This window comes from Carlito syrichta, unplaced genomic scaffold (assembly GCF_000164805.1).
Source record: "Carlito syrichta isolate Samal-C Ts95f unplaced genomic scaffold, Tarsius_syrichta-2.0.1 Scaffold93688, whole genome shotgun sequence".
In the NCBI taxonomy this organism is placed as follows: domain Eukaryota; kingdom Metazoa; phylum Chordata; class Mammalia; order Primates; family Tarsiidae; genus Carlito; species Carlito syrichta.
In genome coordinates this window covers 1,027,879-1,051,293 of record NW_007037784.1, presented here as the reverse complement: position 1 = coordinate 1,051,293, position 23,415 = coordinate 1,027,879, and the positions used below count along the sequence as shown (strand labels likewise).

At 42.3% G+C, this 23,415-nt stretch overlaps 1 protein-coding gene across 1 annotated transcript in view; it reads left to right on the top strand.

The window, feature by feature from the left end:
- Positions 1 to 1,657: 1,657 nt before the first annotated feature.
- Positions 1,658 to 23,415, top strand: part of DOCK2 (dedicator of cytokinesis 2) — a 105,451-nt gene continuing 83,693 nt past the window's right edge. The window contains exons 1-3 of the mRNA XM_008061153.1: positions 1,658 to 1,750; positions 4,486 to 4,580; positions 17,324 to 17,402. Of these exons, the coding sequence (XP_008059344.1) occupies positions 1,670 to 1,750; positions 4,486 to 4,580; positions 17,324 to 17,402 (255 nt within the window). The 5' untranslated portion in view covers positions 1,658 to 1,669. The remainder of the gene's footprint in view (positions 1,751 to 4,485; positions 4,581 to 17,323; positions 17,403 to 23,415) is intronic.

The following is a 23,415-nucleotide window of genomic DNA, read 5'->3' as shown; positions in this document are numbered from 1 at the left end:
GCAATATTTCAAACTTTGTCTTTCTTAATATATGTGTTATGGTCAACTATGATCAGGGATCTTTGATGTTACCATTGTAATTATTTTGGGGTACCACAAACTTCACTGTGGCAAACTTCACTGTTGTCTTATTTTAAGAAATTTCCACAGCCACCACAGACATCAGCGAACACTAGCCTGATCAGTAAACAGCCATCAACATTGAACTAGTCCCTCTACCAGCAGAAAGATTACAATTCACTGAAGGCTTAAATGATTGTTAGCATTTTTTAACCATACAGTATTTTTTAGCCATATAGTATTTTAAATTAATGTACATTATTTCTAAACATAATGCTATTGTACATCTAACAGACTTCTAGGATTAGTGTAAACCTAACTTTTATATGCACTGGAAAACCCAAAAGTTTGTGTGACTACTTTTATTGCAATATTTACTCTATTGTGGTTGTCTAAAGCTAAATCTAAAATATCTCTGAGGTATGCCTGTATATATTTCATAATGGCTATATATTTTTAACCAAAAGGCAGTGGTTTGAAATACACCCCCCCTTTTTTTTTAATTCAAACACGATACTTCCAGCCAGCCCATCTTCCCAAGCCTTCGCTGGACTGGGACACAATGGAACTTCCTTTGACCAAGATGGCAGCCCCAGTGGAATCTTGCAAGACTCTCAATGACTTTCCACCCCTGGTGGATTCGTGGTCAGGCTTCCTTTACCAGGTTCCAGAATAGATCTCCCTTAAAGCTACTTGCAGACACTAGCACAGACAGAAAACTTACCCTCATATAGACTCATAAAACCTTGGAGGAACAAAAGCTGTGCTGAAAATTTTGGCACATAAAATGGTGTGTCTTTCCCTCTGCTCCCAGGGACTCCTCTTCAAGTCCCTGCCTTGATTTCCCTCTTATTTGAATCCTTCTGCCACTTTTTCTGCTTTGCAGATTAAGTGTCTTTGGCTTTTTCTCTCAAGGATGTTCATCTTGCATTTTCAGCTAGATGACAAACTCATAAACAGCAAGGGCCATCGCTTCTCATTTCCTTCATACTTCACAGCCCTTACCAAGGGCGAGGCTCCAGTAGGTGCTGGATTCTCGCTGGCTGGTCCATGGTGATCCAACAACGGATCCCTCCTCAGAGACACTTAGTTCATTTCAAGGTACAACAGGAACCACCGGCTTCTTTTGATACTCCTCTGGAGGTAGATACGAAGGGATTATTGTCCCACTTGATAGATGAGACAACTGGGACTTACATATGTAAAAATCATTCATCAGAAAATGAAACTCTCTCCAGGACCTTGATTGAGGCCATCACTCTGGACACTCATACAGTGCTCTTTTCTCAGTGTACAAGCAGCAGGTAGGTAATAGACCAGTCTTGTTTTTATTTCTGAAACTCCAATGACAGTCCCAGGCACACACAGTGTCCAATAAGTGCTTTTTGATGAATGAACCATGAGGAGTCACCTCCTCACAGGGAAGTGTCTCGTGTTGTCCTGATTGGAGTGCTTCTCCATTCTTGGAGGACCTTTTTACCTTTGCCTGGGATGGTTGTGTGTCTTCCAGTTTGGCGTGAAGGAAATAGAGAAGATGAATCCCATGATCCTCTCTCCACTATTTCATGGAATTTTTCTTTGTTTCTTTTAGAGTCATTTTGTGGCGTGTATGACCGCCATCTTGAATCAGATGGGCGACCAGCACTATTCCTTCTATATTGAGACCTTCCAGACCAGCTCTGAACTTGTGGTGAGTCTGCAGGATGCTTGGGGTGAGAAAGAGCTTTTGAGTCTCAGGAGTGTAAGGCAAGAAGGTCTCCCCACAGACCTCAGGGGAATAGTTTTCGTTTCTTTACAGATGTGCACTTCTGATTCCCTATCTCTAGTGTTTCTCACCTCTGTCATGTGTCTTCAGTCTACGTCAGAGTCGAGACCTGAATGTCTGACACATAGTCTAGATGTGGCTTAACCAATATTTGTTGATGAATCATGAATGTCTTGGGGTTTAAGAGCATGACTGTCAGAGTCATACAGTCTTAGGTATGCAGCTAGGATTTGTCACTGGCTAGCTATGTGACCACGGGCAACCTAATCTCTCTTAAGACTCAATTTCTCCATTTGTAAAGTGGGAATAGTATCATTTATGTTACAAAGTTGAGAAGAGTTTATGTGAGAGCACAGTAGCTACTATTAAGATCACAGGGGCATACAGAAAATTGGCCTCTGAGCCTGTTTCTTCTAGCTTCTCAGGACATATCTACTGCAGGACTATCTGCCTGTGGCCTGGGCTCATATCTCCGCAATGAATTACTTCATGAACATGGAAACCAGCCCGTGTGCCTGTCCTGGGGTATAGCAGAGCACTCTTTGCCCTCAGTGACCTTTGTCACGATCTCCTTACTACTTCCAGGATCAGGAGTCCTGCTGCCCAGGGTCACTCTCAATTCTCCTGGAGAGACTAAAGGTACCAAGCACTGGACACACCTCAGGGCATAGCCTATTAAAAAAGGAATCATTAGAAATCCAGTGCCCTACTCCTTCGTCCATTCAACAGTGAGACACTCCCCACATTGGAGTAGGATTGGCAAGAGATGAAACCTTTTCCCCAGCTTCCAAATCCTTTCTGGCTTGGGACACAGAAATAGAAAAATAAGAATCCTGATTTTTGATCCCCTATGGAAGGAAGGTTTCTGGGGAAGGAAAACCGAAAGGGAATTCTTATTGAACATATACCTTCCTTATCTAATCCTCACAACAGTATAACATAGGTGTTAGGAGTTGCACTGTGAATCTACAATCTGCTTGCTCAAGGCCCCATAAGCTAGTGTGTGACAGAGTTGGGATCTGAACCTCGACTCTGTCCCTTACGCCATGCTACCCTTCCAGAAGCCATGTTTTCCATCTATGACTTCGAAGCCCTCTCCATTCCTGTAGGAAGGGGGTGTGCCTGTGTGACATCCACACTTCCCCATTGAGGTTGAATAATAATACTCACCATCATCATCATTACGCACGTGTTGAGCATTTACAAGAGCCCCGGCTCTGTGTGGAGTATCTTGTAGACAGTAGGCACTTAACCCTCACAGGAACCCTTGGAAGTAGATATTATCCCCATTCTGCTGATATGGAAACTGGGACTTTAAGGATGGAAGTAATTTTCCCTGGAAACAAAGATTACTGGAAAGGAACAAATGCCATTTCCGGAATTTTGCAGTTTAGCTTAAAGCAGTGATTTTTAAATTATGTTCATCCTAGTTTTACTCTCCTCCACCATTCACATGCACACACACACACACACACATACACACACACAAAATTCAACCAGAGCTGTTCTACTTTTATGCTTTGTTTTGGTTTGGGTTTTGGTTTGGTTTGGTTTTTTGAATCAGAGTCTCAATTGGTTGTCCAGGCTGAAGTGCAGTGGCATGATTACAGCTCATTGCACCCTTAACTTCCTGGGCTCAGGAAATCCTCCTATCTCAGCCTACTGAGTGACTGAGACTACAGGTGTGGGCTACCACAACTGGCTAATTTTTAAATTTTTTTGTAGAGACAAGGTCTTCCTATGTTGCTTAGGTTGGTCTCAAACTCCTGGGCTCAAGCAATCCTCCCACCTCAGCCTCCCAAAGTGCTGGGATTACAGGCATGAACCACCATGCCTGGCCTACTTTTAAGCATTTTATATATTGGGTTTCAGGGGATACTTTCTTTGAACAAAGAATTCTGCTGTTAAAACCACTGGCTTAAAGAAAGAACTCTGAATGGGTTTCCTCTGGATTTTATATTTTGCCTAAAGTATACTGGTGTATGGCTTCATTACCCCAGCTCAAGAAGGTCCCAGTGCCAGTGGTTCCAGTATTAGTTCTCTGGACATGTCTTTAATTTGTGTTCTCCAAAGATAGAGAACAGTATGGCCCACTGCAAAATCTAAAGACGTGTGTTGAATTCTACTTTGAACCTCTTCAAAGAGAGGAAGAGTCCCCGCCATGGTGTTTCCTCTCATTCGCTCAAGTGCGTGTGTGTAATGTTTGAATTAGCTGTGTTTACAACGCTGCCAATTAAATGTTCATTTTAATAATAGTTTGTTTGCTCAATGACCTGAGATGCTTTCATAGAGTGTAGATATTTCTCAAATACATATTTGGGAAGATGATTATAAAATTGCCACATCAGTGAGTACGTTTACTTTTTTATTCCCAAGACAGAATTAATAGTGCTGATTTTGAAAGCGTTGTCACAGCCCATATTCTCGTTGCACTGATATTCATGGAATAGTCTTCCGGTGGCCAACTTGCACGTTTCCACTTAAAACCCACTGCTGTGGGTTTCATTGAATTTATTTTGTGAGAGGCTGTGCCCCTTTCCTTTCTCTCCCTTCAAAAAATAATAAAGAAAAAAAAAATGTAAAGGGCCCATGAGATCTCAGCACCTCCAGGCAGTTCCTATGAAATAGGATGCCATTCGTGTCATGCTTTGCTGTTTCAGGACTTCTTAATGGAGACCTTCATCATGTTCAAGGACCTCATTGGGAAGAATGTGTATCCTGGAGACTGGATGGCTATGAGCATGGTTCAGAATAGGTGAGCTGCCCCCTTGCTTCCAAAAGCCCCCTTACCTGGAAGTCACCTGAATGATCACTGGTAGAGATAAAGTAGGAATTGTTTCTCCTTGGTGAAAAGTTAAAATGTTAACATATCTTTCTTCCTACCTTTAACCCCAGGAAAGAGCTCCTCACCCATCTTGAAGCTATTCAAAAAGTCCTCCCCACTTTCTCTAGTCTTCAAATCTCAGTTAAAAAATCATACCTTTCTGTGAAGCCTTCCCTAAACTCTTGAGAGAGGAGAGCCTAGGAAATCATTTTAAAAATTATATATTTTAAAAAACATATTTAAAAAATCATAAAATTCATTCTGTGACATACAGTAAAATAAGTTTAGGAAGCACTGGATTAAACAACTGGGTAGGCTTCTGTGCTGCAGGGCTTCTCAGAGCTTTTAATATGCTAATGTGATTTTTCTAAGAGGATTTAGGATACAACGTTTGTCCACAGAACCATATGGTGTACATTTGGTATGTCTGTATATGTATGTATGTATAATACCTGTTAACATCTCATGGACTGTCAGTGTAACCCAAGTATAACTTGGATCCCATATGACCCAGCACATCATAAGATAAAAGTGATCACAAGCCGTTTCAGCCTTTATTGTGAGATCTCTAGCATCATGCTACTAAAGTGAAATCCAAATCATAACACTCACGGTGTTTCCTAAGAGTTCCTTTCTCCATTCCTTTGACTTTTGAGCTCTCTCTCATGCTGTGGTTTCCCTATTCCTTTCGCAGAACCTTATCCTCAAATTCTATTCATCGTTTCCTTTAACGCAGCATCTTCTTGGCTCTTCTCTTTCCTTCTTCTCCCCTTTTCTTTGACTTTTTGTATTTGTTCTAGCTCCTTTCCATGAGATGCCCTTCATCTTATACTGGCTTCCAGTTTTATCTCTTTCTACCTATCAGCCTTGATTTATATTTTAAAAAAGCCAGGCATTGACTGGCAAAGACAGAAATATCTCTAGAGAGTGGAATAAGGGAAGATGTTAAAAAGGCAAAAGCAGAATTCTCTGAAGTGGAAGGAAAAGGGGGAAGATGTTACACATTTATATCCTAATAATTGTGTTATTGGATATAGTCTGGGAATTTCTATCTCATGCACATCTGAAAGCTGACTCCTATCCCTGACAGCCTCCATCCCTCACCTGTCCATCTTCTCAAAAGTGATCCTCCTACTGCCTGGGTACCTTAGTGCCCAGCCATGTGACTTAATAAACACAGTTTCCTACAGTGTTCCTGGGTCAGCTTTAGGGGCTGGTGGAGAGGGGGGATGTTTGTCAAGGCAGAAGGAAGTTGACACTGTGAATCTCTGCTATGGTAGAAAATCATCTGAGCAACACAGCATCAAAGAACTTTCTCAACTGGGGCCAGCCCTCCTTTGATTCTCCCTGTTTGTATCCCACAGGGAGGAGACTGGTTTTTGAGATGACTAAAGGACTGGTGGGAACTAGGCCCAGGCCACAACATGGGCCAAAGGCCTGTTCATCCTCAGCTCTTATGTCCGGGCCAGCTCCTGTGGTTATGAGACCTGTGCAGTTGTATAAGACCTCATGCTCTGAAGGGCCCATCTTCGGTTGGCTAGTCTGGGATCATCGGCTTGTAGTTCTTAATAATTTTTTGACAAGGGGACTCCAAGGCTGCAGTGTACCTTTTGTGCTGAGCCACACTAGTATGTTTCTGGTCATCCCTGAGTCCGTGTTCACTCATCTCAAGTTGAGGTGGTCGCCACCTCATACACTGCATGTAGGTACCTTCACTGTTTGCCAGCTGATCAATAACGTCTCCAGTTGTGCTAGATGACATGAGGCATTGGGAGATGCAGCAGTGGTCATTTGCTTCTCACCCTACGTTTGAGATACACTCAGCTGCTCGTGGTTGCCTGCTTGTCCACACTTCTGTGGTTTTTCATCACATCCCCAGATATCCCTCCTCCCTTCTAGAACAGGCTCAGGATAAAAAGCACCCTTCAAATTCTTGACCCTACTTTGTGGATCTTTCTAAGACTTCCTATTATAGCATTTGCCCCACTGTATAGAACTACCTCTTCATATGAGCGATTCCACCATCAGGGAATGAGGATAAGTATAGTGTGCAATTTATCTCTATGTTTCCAGCTCCTAGTACGCAGACATTCATAAATATGTATCATAAACTTTGTGTATCCAAAAGATACTTATTGTTTAAGATTATTAAAGAAATCCGACTCAAACTTCCTAAGGAAAAAGAGAATTCACTGACTCAGATAACTGAAAGAACCCAGAAGTATGGCTTCAGGCAAGGTTGTATCCAGATGCTAAAAAATGACATAAGAGGCCGGGCTCGGTGGCTCAGCCTGTAATCCTGCGCTTTGGGAGGCCGAGGTGAGTGAATTGCCTGAACCTGTGGATTCGAGACCCACTTGGGCAACTTGGTGAGACCTCATCTCTACAATAAATCAAAAAAATTAGCCAGGCATGGTACGCAAGCCTGTAGTTTTGGCTACTTGGAAGACTGAGGTGGAAGAATCACTGGAGCCCAGCAAGTCGAGGCTGCAGTGGCCAGGAGCGGCCATTGTACTCCAGTCTGGGTGACAGAGTGAGACTCCAACTCAAAAAAAAAAAAAAGAAAGACATAAACCTGTGTCTCTGTCTCTGCTTTTTGTCTCTCTTGGCTTCATTCTCAGGCAGGCCCTCTCTTTCTGGTGGGAGAAATCAGCTCTAGAAATTGCATATATATATGTATATATATGCCTTGTTGGATTTAAAACCCAACAGAAAGGGAAAGTCTCTTTTTTAATAGGTGCAGCACACATCCCCAGAGTGCTCTTTAGAGGTCTGGCTTGAGTTATAGGTTACATGCCCATCTGTTAGCCTCTGTGACCAGCAGAATGAAATGTGCAGTTAAGTCAGGCTTGGATTTCATGACCCACCTTTGGAACTGAGGTGATATGGTCAGTTCTACCCAAACCACAAAATCAGGGAGCAAGGTGGAAGGCAGGAGAGAAGTTCTCCAGAGAAAAATCTCAGAGGTGTTACCAGAAAGAGGACTAAATAGTATGTAGGCAAACGCACAGATATCCACCACTGACACAGGATCAGGAAGGCTGGAGCCCTGACCAGGCATGTTCCCCCTTCCAAGCTGTTATCACAATCATTCTGGAAGAAACGCATGCTGGTCCCCGTGGGAGTGCCTAGAGGAACGTCCCCTCCTGAAATCCCAGCTTGCTTCGGGCTTGAGTCATTTTTGGGACAGACCCTCAAAGATGACACAATGGTCCTTGTTTCTTCATACCTAGAAAATTAGAATATAATTTTTTAAGGGAACTACGAAAGTAGAATTGTCTCCTAAATAGAAACATTTGTATCTCTGAAAGATCAGCCGAGTACTTATGTTCTTATATTAAAAAAAAAAAAAAAAAAAAAAGACTCAAGAACACAGCCTGGAGTTTAGACTCCTTAGACTCCTGCCACTTTCCCTTTCTTGGAAAGTCATTTAACCTCTCAGAGTGTCAGTTTCCCTATCTGTAAAATGGGGATAATGCGAGTCTTCATGTCATGGAAATTTCTTTGTGTATATGAAAATAGAATGAGTTATTTCTTAGCACAGTGTCTGTATCTAGGAAGAACTCAATAAATGGTAGCATTGCCATCATTGGGGGATAATGACAGATTTACCTTGGACTAGAGAAGCATGTGCTAATATCAACCAGAAAAGATGTCTATTTTTCATCTTGCAGGCACATAGCTCAATTTGTCAGTTTCCTTCATCTTCTGACCTCAGTGATCTCATATATTTATGGAGCACATGAAAGTTTCTCACTGTTTTTGCATTTTGTGTGAATTATAATAGCTAACATTTATGAAGCACCTACATCCATCCCTGTTGTAAATGCTTTACGTATATTAGCTCATTTAATCCTCACAAAAACTTTAAATAATGTAGAACTATTGTGATCCGCATTTTATGTGTGAGGAAGCTGAGGCCAAGAATAGATAAGTAGCACAATCACTGTTGCATTGCTAATAAGAAACAGATGCCATTTGATCACAGTCCATACCCTAAGCCTCCACATTATTAAGTATTTTGTACAGATACGCAAACTGAAGCGCAAAGAGGCGAAGCTTGCCAAGGTAATGCAAACGGTTAGTGGAAACTTTCGACCTAATTTGGACAAATAGAACAGAGCCCATGGCTTAGCTCAGACCAGGGTGCCCTGGAATACCATTTTTTCTTCTCCAAAAATACACAACTAATTCATGTGTCTAAGGCCAACTTCACTTATCAGTAAGTCTGAACATTCCAACTAACTTTCCTCCCTCCCTCTCTTCCTCCCCTCCCTCCCTTTCTTCCTTCCCCTTTTATCTAAATGTTTTATAATTTGCCTGCATTTATAATTTTTCTATTATCACTTATGATTTATGTATGTATACATTAGTCATCTATTATTTATTTATCTATTTGTTGGAAAAGGGAGTAGACTCTCTAGCTTTGAATGTCTCCCCAGCTGTGTGCTGTTTGTGAATGCAGACGTAGTGACACATCTACTCAAGAAATACTTCCTGTTAGACCATTTTTTTCTTTTGGGTAAGATGCAATGCTCAGTAAGATCTGATTTACATGATGCAGTTAATTTTTCAATGATCAAGTTCTTTACAGTGTTGTAAATGAACAAGAAGCCTAGAAGCCACTTTTCCCTCTTCCCTCTGCACCTCGACCTGGAAATTCAACATTTTGAGAAGCCTTGGGGACTAAAACACATCCCTAAAGTTTCCCTAAATGCAAACAGCCAACAAATATTTATTGTATGTCATGTGCATCCATGGCTCTAGGAAACGAGACCCAGTTAAGCTACAGTCCCAGAAGGCAGGCAGAGGGCTTTCAGTCTAGCAGGGGAGACAGTCAAAATTTCTGTGGAAATGTGACTAAGTGCTACAGGCACTGTCATGAGTTCAGAGCCCAGGAGCAGCATGGAGAAGACTCATGACTGCCTGGATTCAAATCCCATCTCCACCATTTAATAGTTTTATGACTTGGGGAAAGTTACTTAACCACTCTGAACTCAGTTTTCCTTGCTGTAAAATGGAGCCAATAATAGCACCTATCACAAAGGATGTTTGTGGGGACTACAGTGAAGTAATATGCAAAAAGTCGTCAGAACAGTATTTGGCACACAACAAGCACTTCGTCCTGTTGGTTACTATTTTTATATTCCTACGGTCTGGGTGTGTCTAAAACACTTCACTGAAGAGGAAAATCTGGACTCGATCTTACCTACCTTAGGTATACAGTAGGGCCACAGCAATTGACCCTAGGAGGTGAGTAGAGCAGGGCTCAGCCATTCGCTAGTGCTTCCATCAGAGAGCTGATGAGCCCTGACACTCACTTGCCCTTCGTCCTATGTACCTTCATTTGTAGTGACTATTTATTCTTGCAGTCCCACCTCCTTCAACCCACATCATCCGGAAAAAAAAAGAAGCCTCTTCGTGGTTTTTTATTTTTATTTTATTTTTTTTATAGTTTTTGGTTTTCAAGAAACTTATTTCATCAGACCTTCTGAGGGCTCTAGAACCCCACATTTTTTACAAAGTCCTCAAAAGGTTGTAAGTTTTCATTTACAGTGTGGTTTGGAGAAGCAATTTTAACTTTCTTTGTGTATTAGATCACATATACAATAAAATTAAAAGTCATGTAATTAAGCATAAAATCTCTTTACAAAAAATATCAATAGATACCTAAATACCATATGCTTTTAAAAATGAAATCCTATGTACATAGTTGTCCTCACAGGTACTGCAGTTCCCTGATCTGCAGTGTCACTTGGGGTGGTTTCCGGTCTTCACAGTTTCTTTCACCAGAGCAGCACACCTAATCCTCACGCCAGCCGACTGCCGGACTCCAGATCCTGGGAGCTTGCTGCATCCCTAACTGGAATCCCAAATTATGCAGGAAATGTCGGCAGGCACTTGGGTGAGCCCTACCCTGACACGGAGCTGGAATTTGCTGATTCACTCTAACCTTTCAGTGCAGGGAGCATTTTGTGTGTTGCAAAGGAAGCGGCTTAAAGGCTCTGGGAGAAGGGGTATCTCAGTGCCTCAAGAGAGGGATAAGACCTCCTGTCTCCAGGCCAACTCTTTTAGTTCTTTCTTCAAGTTTTGACCAGTAGAATCGACTACAATCCCATGAGCCACCTGGGGGAGGGGAATGGGATTCAGAGCGGCCTTTGTCCTTCCTCAGTGAATATCATCAGATGGGGCATGCCTGCCCTAGTCATGCCATACAATCAGTGGGCACGGGCTGGTTCTGTTATCACACCAGAGTATTACCTGCCCAGATCCACCTGCCCCAGAGCTGAGAGGCAGCAGGCACTGAAGGATAATGCTAAGAACAACTGACATTTACCAAGGACTTCCTCGTGCTGAGGCACTGGGCCCCCCTTCACAGACTGCATCTCAGTTAGTCTTCACACATGGTCCATTTTATGATGGGGCAGTGGAGATTCACGGAGGTCAAGCACCCAACCTGTGACTACAGCCCAGCAGAATGGCTGATTGGGGAGGTGGCCCCGGAAACCTCATAGAAGCCTCTGTGTACCTTCCATCCCTGGATCCAGGCCAGAGAGTTGTGCATGTAGTGTGTACAGGCTGACAAGGGTTTGTTCTGCCACATGGGGGGATGTAGAAAGCTGAGGACCCCAGCCGGCAGCCACCACGAGGACTCATGCGGAACAGTTTTCAAGATACCAACACCGGGTTTGGGTCCTATTCCTGCCATCTTCTACTCACAGCAACTGCCTTCTCTATTTCCCTGCTCCATTGCATGTGGCTTCTGCTTCCTCGTGTAATCAGCTGCTCATGACTGCTGCTCATGGCATTCTTTCTCCTTTTGGACTGCCTAGAAGGATTTGATTGGCTTCTGTTCAGACTTGGGTATCCCCATTGGGCAGTACTGCCTATAAGACCACCTGTGGGCTGCTGGCCTCTCATGAAAGACTTTGAGTCAAGTGCTGACCCTTGGGCCCGGTCAACTGTGAGCAAAGGCAGCAGGATGGCATAGCAGAGTGTGAAGGACCATGTGCGTGGTGGTCGTGCGTAGAAGCAGGCCAGTACCAGAAGTTCATGTCAGGCCAAGCTTCCAAGGAGCCAGGGCATCCTCCTAAAACAAGCGCTTTAGAAAAAGGTCAACCTGAGATTGGGTATGTACTCTGCTGCTTATTAGCTGTGTGAATGTGGGGAAATTGTTTGGTCTTTCTAAGGCTCAGTTTCCTCTTTTGTTAAATGAGTTTAGCAATAGTTCCTGCTTCAGTGTATAGAATTAAATGAAATACTGTCTGTAGAGCTCTTACATAGGATATATACATGATAACTATTGATACTTCCATCATTGTTAATATTATTTTTATATATATTTATTTGTATAGACTTAGGGAGTATAAGTGTGGTTTTGTTACATGGATATATTTTGTAGTGGTAAAGTCTGGGCATTTATTGTTACCATCACGTGAACTCACTTGAATAGTATATATTGTACCCTTTAGGTGATTTCTCATTCCTCATCTTCCTCCTAACCTTCCACCTTTCCAAGTCTCTAGTGTCTATTATTCCACTCTCTATGTCCATGTGTACACATTCTTTAACTCCCATTTACAAATGAGAACATGCAGTATTTGATTTTCTGTTTCTGAGTCATTTCACTTAAACAGCCTCCAGTTCCATCCACATTGCTGCAAAAGACATGATTTCATTCCTTGTTATGGCTGAGTAGTATTCTATGGTGTATGCATATATATACACACCACATTTTCTTAATTCAGTCATCTGTTGATAGACACTTATGTTGATTCAATAACTTTGCTATCATGAATAATGCTCCTGTAAGCATATGAGTGCTGGTATCTTTTGATACAATGGTTTCTTTTCCTTTGGGTAGATACCCAGTAGTGGGATTGCTGAATCAAATGTTAGTTCTACTTTTAGTTCTTTGAGAAGTCTCCATACTGTTTGGGAAAATTTGCTAGCCTTATGCAGAAGAATGAAACTGGACCCATCTCCCTCATCATATACAAAAATTAGCTCAAGATGAATTAAAGACTTACATGTAAGACCTGAAACTATAAAAATTCTGCAAGAGAACCTAGGAAAAATTCTTCTGGATGTCAACCTAGGCAAAAAATTCATGACTAAGACATCATTGGTATTGTTAATAAAGTGTGTTCACAGCTTGGCTTGAACAGAATTGCATAGATGTACTTGTGGATAAAATCGCATAGTGTTAAATCCGTAGATTCTAAAGGCAGCCTGCCTTCTTTTAAATCGTGATTCTACATGTAATGATTGGGTTATTGGGAAAGTTACCTAAACTCACATCTCTAAAATGGAAACCATATCTAACTCAGAGACTTAATGTGAGAATTAGAAAAAATAATGATGAAAAGAATTTATGCAGCACACTTAGCTGAGCACATAGTTGATAACCATTGTGATTGATATTACTTTTATACAGACTGCTAAGCATCATGGATGAGCTACAGGGAGTGTTAAATTGAAATCTGATAATGAACTTTGTTTTCAACAATTCACGTTCATCACTGAGAGTAACAGTTGAGTGTGTTTTCATTCCAACCCACTTCACCATATTAGTGTTTAGGCTTTAAATACAAAGTTTAAAAAGAAGAAGAAGGACCTACTTTTCCAAACCCAAACATGGGAAACCAAAGTTAAGTGACATTCTGAATCCTAGTGTGTGGCTGTGGAAGAATCTAGAGAGAAGGAGGAACCTTGATTTACGTACTACTAATCCCTGATATCAGCATAAGGGGCTGGTCAATTTCCTGGTTATTGGACTGGCCTTTGAGAGCTGGAGACAGGCTGAGGTTGACAACTAAAATAATGACTGTTACTGGAACTACTGATAGCTTTGTTGCGGCTAGGAATATAGAAAATCTTTCATTTTGGTATTGTATTCGAGATTCTGAGATGTGTATACATAATATGACAGCCACTCAATGCATTTCCATCTGGGGAATCAGATAGCTAATCTTTAAGGGGGAAAATATAGATGTTGTTTCAAAGGCCTATTAGCAAATGACAGAATAGCAAAACCAAAGAAATCTCACTTTTTGACAGCCTGATGGGGTGGCAGATTTTTTTCTGTCTTTGCAAAGTCCTGCCTGCCTCAAAACTGGCTGCTAACTGCTTCCTGTCCATTTTGCTGTCGGCCCCTGTCTTTAGAAGAAAAATGAAGCAATCCAAAGGGGACCGAAGAAACCTCAGCTACTGAGTTACTGTTGTCACTGTGTGTCAGTAACACTGTGTGTCAGGTGCTGAACTCAGCACTTACCAAGACTTTGCCCATGAAACCCTGCAGTGACCCTGTGAAAGAGGTTACATTACTGCTATTTCACAAGGGAGGAGACTGAGACTTCAGAGGTGATATTAACATGTCCCAAATCTACACAGCTGGAAAGTGGCAAAACCAGGAATCACGTGTGTGTGTGTGTGTGTGTGTGTGTGTGTGTGTGTGTGTGTGTGTGTGTGTTCCCAAATCCTGTGCTCTCAATATCAGGTTACGCTGCTTCTGCATTCAGCAAACATTTAAGTGTTTAGTGAACACCTGACCCGGCATTCTTGGCAAAGTATGCCCAATATAGCAAATAATGTGGATACCTTACCCACCCAAAATGTAATACAGTTCAGTGGACATTTCCCACATATCCTGAGAGCTTCTTTCTTTCTCTGGGCTTTCTCTGGCTGCAGAGTGCTCAGCTCACCTACAGGGCAGGACAGAGGTACCAGGGACTTCATGCTCATAGAAACAACTTTCAACCAGTAAGGGGCTGGTGTTAGTGGATAAATAGCACAGCTGCTATGACCCCTGTGAGAGGACACTTCTGATATGCACGTGTTCTAGAAAATCTCTTAGAGGTGCCCAGACAGAATTGAACCCCAATTTTTGCCCACATCAATAACCTGCTCGCACCATCATTTTTTGATCAGCTTCCCAATATGACTCAGGTAGGCCAAGTGGGTGTTTCCCCGGACCAGCCAATGGACAGATAGTTATTGATTGTCCTCTGTTAAAAAGTGATAGATAGTAGTATGGGTAAGATCTGGTCCCTGCTCTCTAAGAGTTGACAAGCACACACACACAATAGCCGCATCACAACCATGAGACTTGGTTCAAGTCAGTGGCAGTGGGTGTGAAGTAGTTGAATCCTGGATATATTCCGAAAGTATTGCTAAGAGTATGTGCTGACAGGCCAGGTGTAGGATATGAGAGAAAGACAAAAGTCAAAGGTATTGTTACCAATGTTGTTGTTTTTCCTTTGAGCATTTGAAAGAATGGAGTTGTTCTTAGCTTAAATGGGAAGACTCCGGAAATAAGTATTTGGAGGTGGTGAGAGTAGGTGTTAAGAGTTTAGTTCTTTTTTTTTTTTTTCCATTTTCATTTTAGATCCAGGAGGTACACATGCATGTTCATTACATAGACACACTGTGAATGGTGGGGAGTGGGTCTCAGATGGGCTATTCCCCAGATAGTGAACATTGTACCCCATAGGCAATTTCTAAACCCTAACCACCCTCCCCCACCTCCTTCTCTGCTGGTGTCCCCAGTGTCTATTATTTCCATCTTTGTGACCATTTAGCTCCTGCATATGAGTGAGAACATGTGTTTGGTTTTCTGTTTCTGAGTCAGTTCACTTAGGATGATGACCTCCAGTTCAATCTATATGACTGCAAAGGACATGGTTTCATTCTTTTTTATGGTTGTATTTCATGGTGTATATATACTCACATTTTCTTTATGCATATATCTATGTGTATGAGATGACTATTAGTCATCCAAGTAGGGATATAGAGTAGAGAGCTGGAATGCAAGCTATTGTTTATGGGAGAGACCAGGGATCAAGATACAAATTTGGGGGTCAATACCACGTGGATTAGGGGGTACATGAAATTATGGGGAGAGTCTCTGATTTCAAGGAGAGTTCAATCTAGTGGAGGAGACATGTCACTGAGTCGTACAAGGAAAACATCCTAGATCATGTTGAATGCTGGGAAAGGGAATTGCAATGAGTATCCTTTGTGGGGAGGAGACACAAAGATGCAGCAAGACCCTGCCTTCTGGAAGCTCACAGCCTAAAAGAGAAGACTTGGCTGCATACAGACAGCAGGAGATAAAATGGGGGTAGCCAGAGGGGTATAGGAAACACCCTCAGAGACTGGAGGAGATCACAATCACTTAAGGCTGGAGGAATGATAGATGACTTCATGAGAGAGGCTTTGGAACCAGACCTTGAAGGATAAGCAGAATCTTGACTTTTAGAGATTAGATCAGGAGGAGTCTTCTACCCAAAGAAAGAACATGGCTAGGTACTCAGAAATAAGTACTCAGAAATAAGGTTATCTAGAAAAAAAAGGTTGGGATCCAGTTGTGAAGAGTAGTGACTATCAAGATAAGAGTTTGGATTTTACCCTGTGGCAGTGGGGAGCCATTGGAGTCAGTGACATGTGGTTGGAGCTGTTCCTTAGCCAAGGTGCCTTTGAGGTTTAAGGGACAGAAGATAGGAAGCCACAAGACCAGTCAGTAGGGCTTGGCAGGGAGGAAGGAGAGAATGAGGTAGACAGGAAGATATTTAAAGAGACACATGATTTGATAACATACCAGAATGTGAGGGACATTTGACTTGTATTATTTCTTGGAAAACATACTGGAGAAGAGATTTATACAAGAGGTATAAGAGATACACAGAAGAATGTTCATTGGAGCATTGTTTATCACAGAAAAAGCTGAGAAACAACAAAAAGATCCATCAATAAGAAACTGATTAAACACACCATGATACATTCATACAGTGGAATGCTCTTCAGTGATTAAAAAGGATGATGTATATCTAGGTTCATTGGCATGAAAGGAGCACACAATTTATTGTCGAGTAAAAAAGACAGGCTGTGAAACAACATTTATTGTATAACCCCATTTATCAAAATGATATCTTTAAAATATCATTCGTGCATATATGTCTAGGGAGACCTTTGAAATTATGTTCATCAAACTGTGGATGACAGTTTTTGATAGAGGATAGCATTTGGTGGCATGTTTGTTTGTTTTGGGAGGGGGTGATTTATCTTAACATTTTTTCCAGTTGGCATGAATTTTCTGCCATAAGCTTATAATATCTTAGACATACGCCTATGCTAATTTTTAAAAAGAAATCAAACAGTTCATGAATTCTTACAAGGCAAACAGCTCCAGGTCTTGTGTGAGCAGTTGGATTTTTGCTTGTTTGTTTTTTTTTGGTTTTAAGTTGGGGTCTCATTCACTCTGTTGCCCAGACTGGAGTGCAGTGGCATAGTCACGGCTTACCACAGCTTCTAACTCCTGGGCTGAAGGGATCTACCTTCTTCAGCCTCCCGACTAGCTGAGGCTACAGGTCCCTGCCACCATGCCCAGCTAATTTTTAAAAATTTTTTGTAGAGATGAAGTCTTACTATATTGCCCAGGCTGGCCTCAAACTCCTAGCTCAAGTGATCCTCCCTCCTTGCCCTCACAAAGTGCTAGGATTATAGGCATGAGCCACCGAGTCCAGCCAAGTGTGAGGGTTAGCTGATGTCTCTAAAACAGTGTTTGGTCTTTGAGCCTCTCCCAGAAACAAGATAGGTCTGGCACAGGGCAGAGGGTGGGGAAGAGCCTGAGGGATCATGTTCAAATGGTCTAGTAACCTTATCCTCCCTTCCAGGGTCTTCCTGAGAGCTATCAACAAGTTTGCAGAAACTATGAACCAGAAGTTCCTGGAACACACAAACTTTGAGTTCCAGGTGAGTATGGGATGGGCACCAGAACGGCCCTGGGAGCTGCCAGGGCTGCTCTGGCATCTTGGGCTGATTGCACCTCAGACACATCCTGAGCCCAGCCCACAGAAGATGTCAGTGTCTCTGGGGATTTTCACAGAAGGGTGTGAGTGAGGAGGAAGGTTCTTGGGTTTTCAACCAGAGCCTTGATTAAATAGTCATCAACTGAACAGCTTATGCAAATATGACTATATAATGGGCCTTGTGCTGATGAGAAGATGTGTTCATTCATTGTCAGAAGAGTACTGCCTTTTAAAAACATAACACCTTTTTTCTTTTCTATTCCCTGGAGCCAAAATGCAGCCAATCATAGCCACTGAAAATCATTTACAATAAAGCTTCCAAGGGCATTTTTGTGGCTTCCTGATTCCTTTAAAAGTCACATTTATGCTCAACCAAAATCTAGACCTCTGAGAGATTCAGGGACATAAAAGCATGTCCCTGGGGCACACAGAGGGACATACCTGCCCCAGGTTCAAGTCCAGGTCCAAGAAGAACAAACTCTTCGAAGCCTGTGGGAAAGTCTGGACTGCTGTCTCTGGCTGGAGATATGAGAGTGAAGGCCCCCAGAGGGGATCCCCTCCAGAGAAGTCCCTGACCCCAGGATCTCTTGCAGTGGAAGATTATGGAGTAGAAGTCACTGAGCCCGGTGAACTGGGATGAAGGGATAAAGGCGTTTTCCTGCCTGCTCATCTAGGGTGTTCAGTTCCCATCTGGGCTTTCGTCTCCTACCAACTGAGCAACTTCAGGCAAGACCTGGTCTACATCCATGCCCCCAGATGACTCACCTGTAAATTGCCAGCCACTACCCTCTCTACTTCGTAGGGCTTTTCCAGAACTGGAATGTGACAGGTGGCTTGCTGGGAGAATCCACTTATAAAGTTCCACAAGTTTCTGTTCAGATACTTCCTCCTTTTGGAGACCTCCCCTGCCTGACTACTCTCTGAGGGTCACCCCCACCAACCCTGTGGTCATTTGACATCACTTGATCTCTTGGAGTCTCTTCATAGCACTGAATGTCATTGGAAATCATCTTTTTTACTCATCTTCCCACATGTTTTCCCTCTTTCCTCCGGTAGAATGTAAATGTCCTGAGTGCGAAGACCTTGAGCTCACAGTAATGTTGTGCACTGTGCTGGGCACATAGTAGGTCTCCTTTGAAAAGGTGATGTCTGGGCTGAGGCCTGTGAGATTTACCCTACTGAGAGCACCAACCTCATAAGTTTTGGTTGAGCTGAGAGTGTGAGCATTATCTTTGAACAAAATTCTCTTGCACTACCTGGCATTCAGATCAGGTAACTGAAGCATAATGAGAATGATGCTAAAATGAGTAGCTGTCATTTTCTGATGGCTTAAACCTGCTGGATCTCATGAGAAGCTATGGAAGGGCATTATCTTTTTCAGTCCCTATGAGCTAGCTACTAATATATTATATATATATATTTTGTGTGTGTGTGTGTGTGTGTGTGTGTGTTTATTTCTGCTTTAAGGACCCTGGAGGTAAGACTAAGGGATGAGTAGATAGCCTGATGTCACATAGAACATCATGCAGAGTTGGAACCAGAACTCAGCAATGGTTGGCACCAAGGCCCACACAGATAACCACAGCCACACACCAGATATGGGGTTTCACTACTATATTGGGTTGACCACCTGGCAGGGTCTGGGTGGCAGTTTACCTCTCCATTATAAAACTTTGACAGGGGAACAAACATGTCTCTCCAGCTGTTTTGAAGCAGGATAGATGTTTGATTCTCTTTCCAATGTGGCCCAGATGACTGCAGTCTCTGGTTATGGGTGCACACAGAAAAGTTAGTAAGGCCATAGCTTTTTTGGAGGGGTGACTTGGAACAACATACCCAGGGCCCAGCGATGGCAGCATTTGGGCCATAAAACTGCAAGCTGTTTGTTTGTCTCTTTCCATGGGCATCACCAGTAGCAGCCTTGGACTTGCTGTCCTGACTTCGCTCACCTCCATGGTCGGAGGATATTTTCCAAGAGAAGCTCGGCTTCAGTCCTTCCTGTCATTCCATTAAGTCTTATCCTGTTTCCCTGAAAGAAAATCTGTATCTGAGAGACACACAGAGATTGAAGGTTTCATACATGGAAAGTTTGAGCTTATGAGCCATATGACTTTAGGCAAATTACTTTACCCCACGTGCCTCAGTTTCCTCAACATTAAATTAGGATTTTCATAGTAGGATGTCCTATTGCTTGGAGGATTAAGTGAATTAATTCATGTGAAGCACTTAGTATAGTACTGGGATCACAGTAGCCATTTAATAAATGTTAGCTAATAATAATACTAATAACAACATTATTTTAATGATGGTTATGACAATGACCCTAAGTGAGTCAGGGCTGGAAACTCATGTCAGTCCCTGATAAACAGGACAGTAGCGGAATCCTGTTTCTGTCCACTACAACATTGCCTGGGACTGTCACACCCACAAGTAAAACAGGAGTATGGCCAATGTTCCAAAGTAAGTCTCTTTTTCTAATGAGGCTTCTGTAGATATTTACTGAAAAGTACCCAAAAATAGGACCATTTTTTCAGGTTTATCTTTGTTCTACCTTTTCTTCCCCCTGTGTGAGAATGAATTTGTTTTCTGTACCCTGCCTGGAACACACCTTGTCTTCTTCTTATGGTTTCATTAATTATGCATTTAATATCAGCAGGAGCGGCATCCGTCACTGAAGCTGCCTGCATTGGCAGTCCCTGTCCAGGGGAGGGGCAGGTGCAATGAGATTATCCCTAATGTCTTTTCCAGACCCGTGGCTTTGTGATTCAAAGAGCAGAAAGCCAGAAGCTCAGTGGGTGCCACCTGCAGGTGACAAGACTTAGGAATAATACAAATGGTGTTTTCTACTTGGGGCTAAGGTCACTCGCATTTCTGGACCCTAGTCAGGATACTGGACCTTGGTGTTTGCATCCATTCACATGGTCAGAGAAGACCAAGAGAAGATTTCAAATTCAACTAGGCAAGAATTTTTGTTTAAGGGCAATTCTCACGGGTCTAGGCTGTTGCAACATTATTTGAGGAATTCAAAAGCAAAGCAGAACATTGCCCTGCCCTCAAGGATCCTGGAATCTCTATAGAAGGCTATATAAATCCATCGTCTAGCATCTAGTCTTTATCGGGCATCTATTTAGGGTATTTTGATCCTTATCGTAATTCTGCTAGGGAGGGATATACCCATTTCACTGGCAAATAAACTGATCTTCAAAGAAGTGGTTGACTTTTCTGTTAAAGGTCATCTAACCACTAAATGGGCCACTTGGATTCAACCCCAGGCCTGTCTGCAAAGCCCATCCTCTTTCACTTTTCTGTTCTCTTAGAAACAAAATGCCTTTAGATTCTAGGATACAGCTCTATTTAATTTAGAGAAGCACTCTCTGCCCTTGCTAGTTCTTACTAGCACTGGGCTAGAGAGCTCTAAGATGATTGGCTGTACATGAGAATCCATGCTGAAACTCTGAGTTGCTCTGGAATCAGTGGTTATACTGGGGCCCTTTCTGTTGTAGGAAGCTCTGTGATTGGTACTGAGATCATTCTCTGTACTTGAGAAGCTCTGGGTGTGGTCGTTCCTGCCTAGACCCTGAGGCCTTTTTGGATTAGTTTCTGGACACCAGCTCATCTTGAGATCATTTTGGAACCTGTACTGGAATCTGCGCTGTGAAATGAAAAACTTCCAGAATATCCCGAGCTATTAGTGGAAGCCAGTGTGGTCTTTATAATGGAAAATGTAACCAGTAGTGCCAAAAAAAAAGGAGGTGAAAGAGAAACACATACACAGAGGGAAGAGTCATGGAAGCAAAAAGCTCGTAGCACCCTCATAGGGTCACCACGCAGAAAGATGGGCACATGCCTAGGGGCTATTTTCCTAGCCCCTGGTTGCTCCAGCTTTGGGCCCCAGACAACCTCTGGTGTGATGTTCCTTGCTTGAGTCCGTCCTTGGCACCTTCCACTCCCAGAATCAGCTTGCCCACTGCAAAGGAGGGCAAGCTGATGCATATCAGCAATGCTGGGTGCTGGGTTTTTATCTTTTTTAAAAAATTAGAATTTGGGAAAATAATAACACAATTTAGAAAGAAACCCATTGAGAAAGACTTCGGTGGGATCAAAAATCCTTGATCTCTCTTCTATAAAGACTGTAAAACATCAGATGAACCAAGGAAAACCTTAACCAACAACAAAGGCCAGGGGAAATTGAGAAAGATTTTAGCAGAAGATCAGGATGGTAAAGAATGCAAGTTCTATGCCGGGCTCGGTGGCTCAGCTTGTAATCCCGCGCCTTTGGGAGGCTGAGGTGAGTGGATTGCCTGAGCCCATGGGTTCAAGACCCGCCTGGGCAGTGAGACCTCATCTCTACAATAAATCAAAAAATCAGCTGGGTGTGGTAGCGCATGCCTGTAATTCTGGCTACTGGGAAGGCTGAGGCGGAAGGATCGCTGGTGCCCAGCAGGACGAGGTTGCGGTGGCCGGGAGCGGCCACTGCACTCCAGTCTGGGCGACAGAGTGAGACTCCAACTCAAAAAAAAAAGAATGCAAGTTCTAGGGTCAGATAAACTTGAATTCAAATGCACCTTCACCATTCTGTAGCTGTGTGACCTTAGGTAAGACATGTAACCTCTCCAGGTCTCAGTTTCCTGATCTCTAAAGTGAGGAGAATAATAATACAAATCTCATAGCTCCTTAGGAGGATTTAACAAGAATGCATGCAGAGCACTTGGCCCATTCATGAACTCATTCAACAGATTTCCTGTGCACATACTGGGTCAGACATGACGCCAAATGCTGTGTATACACCAGTGAACAGAAATCTGAGGTTCTTGTCTACGTGATGCTTATATCCAGTAGGGGAGACAGAAAATAAGTTAATTTTGTTTAAAATATGTCATAAATGCTGCAAGTTGGGTGTAATGAGTGTGAGTAATGGATGGATCAACTTTAGTCTGGGTGAACGGGGATGACACCCCCGGGAATTGATCTGATGTTGTAAGACTTAAGAGTTTACGAGGCAGTGATTTCCTCATTTAGTCCTTGCAACTACTCCCTTTAGAGAATGTTATCTTCATTTTCTAGATGAAGAAACTGAAACTCAGAGAGGTAGGATAACTTGCCAGGGATAATGGAGCTTATCGTTGAGTTGGAAAGCAACCTAAAAAGATCTAAAAAACAAACCACACAGACAAAAACAGCAATAAGATCTACATAGACCCTGTGACTTACCAATTTCAACTCTAGGAATGTATACTGCAAATATGATTTCCCATGCATAAAGATGTTGATTAGTGACTAGTAAAAAAAAAATTGGAATCAAGCTAAATGTCTACAAATAGGGAATTTGGTTAAAATTAAAGTACATCCTTATAGCAAAATATGATGTAGCAATAAAAAAGAATGACACAGATCCATATATGCTAATATGGAAACATTTACAAGATATATTAGTAAGACAAAAAAGCCATGTACAGCAGCAGAATATTTTTAAAAAGATGTCTACACATATATTTGTTTATGCGTTAAAAATTTCTGAAAGTCTTTCAAAGGAATTGTTAATATTTTCTTCTGGGAAATTAGACTAGGGTTTAAGGTAGGATGGAAAATCACTTTCAACTATTTAATCTTTTTTATTATTTAATTTTTGTAGTCTATGGGTGTATATTACTCATAGTATTTTTGAGAGTTAAGTAAAAATAGCTAGATTCTCATTACAACCACTAGTAATATGACTTCAGGTGGTTTTTAACTTCCTGGACCTTGTGTGTTTACATCTATGAAATATGTGCGTCAGACCAGATGACCCTTAACTTTATTCCAATTCTAACCCTCTATTGTCCTATGATTTCAAAACATTAAATTCCCAATCAGAAATCACCTCACCTCTTCCCCAGGGCAAAGTGACCTGTGGGATTTGCTAAAGAGACCCCATGGCTTCTCTGAGTCAGCTAAGCTAGGCACTTACTAGAAATATC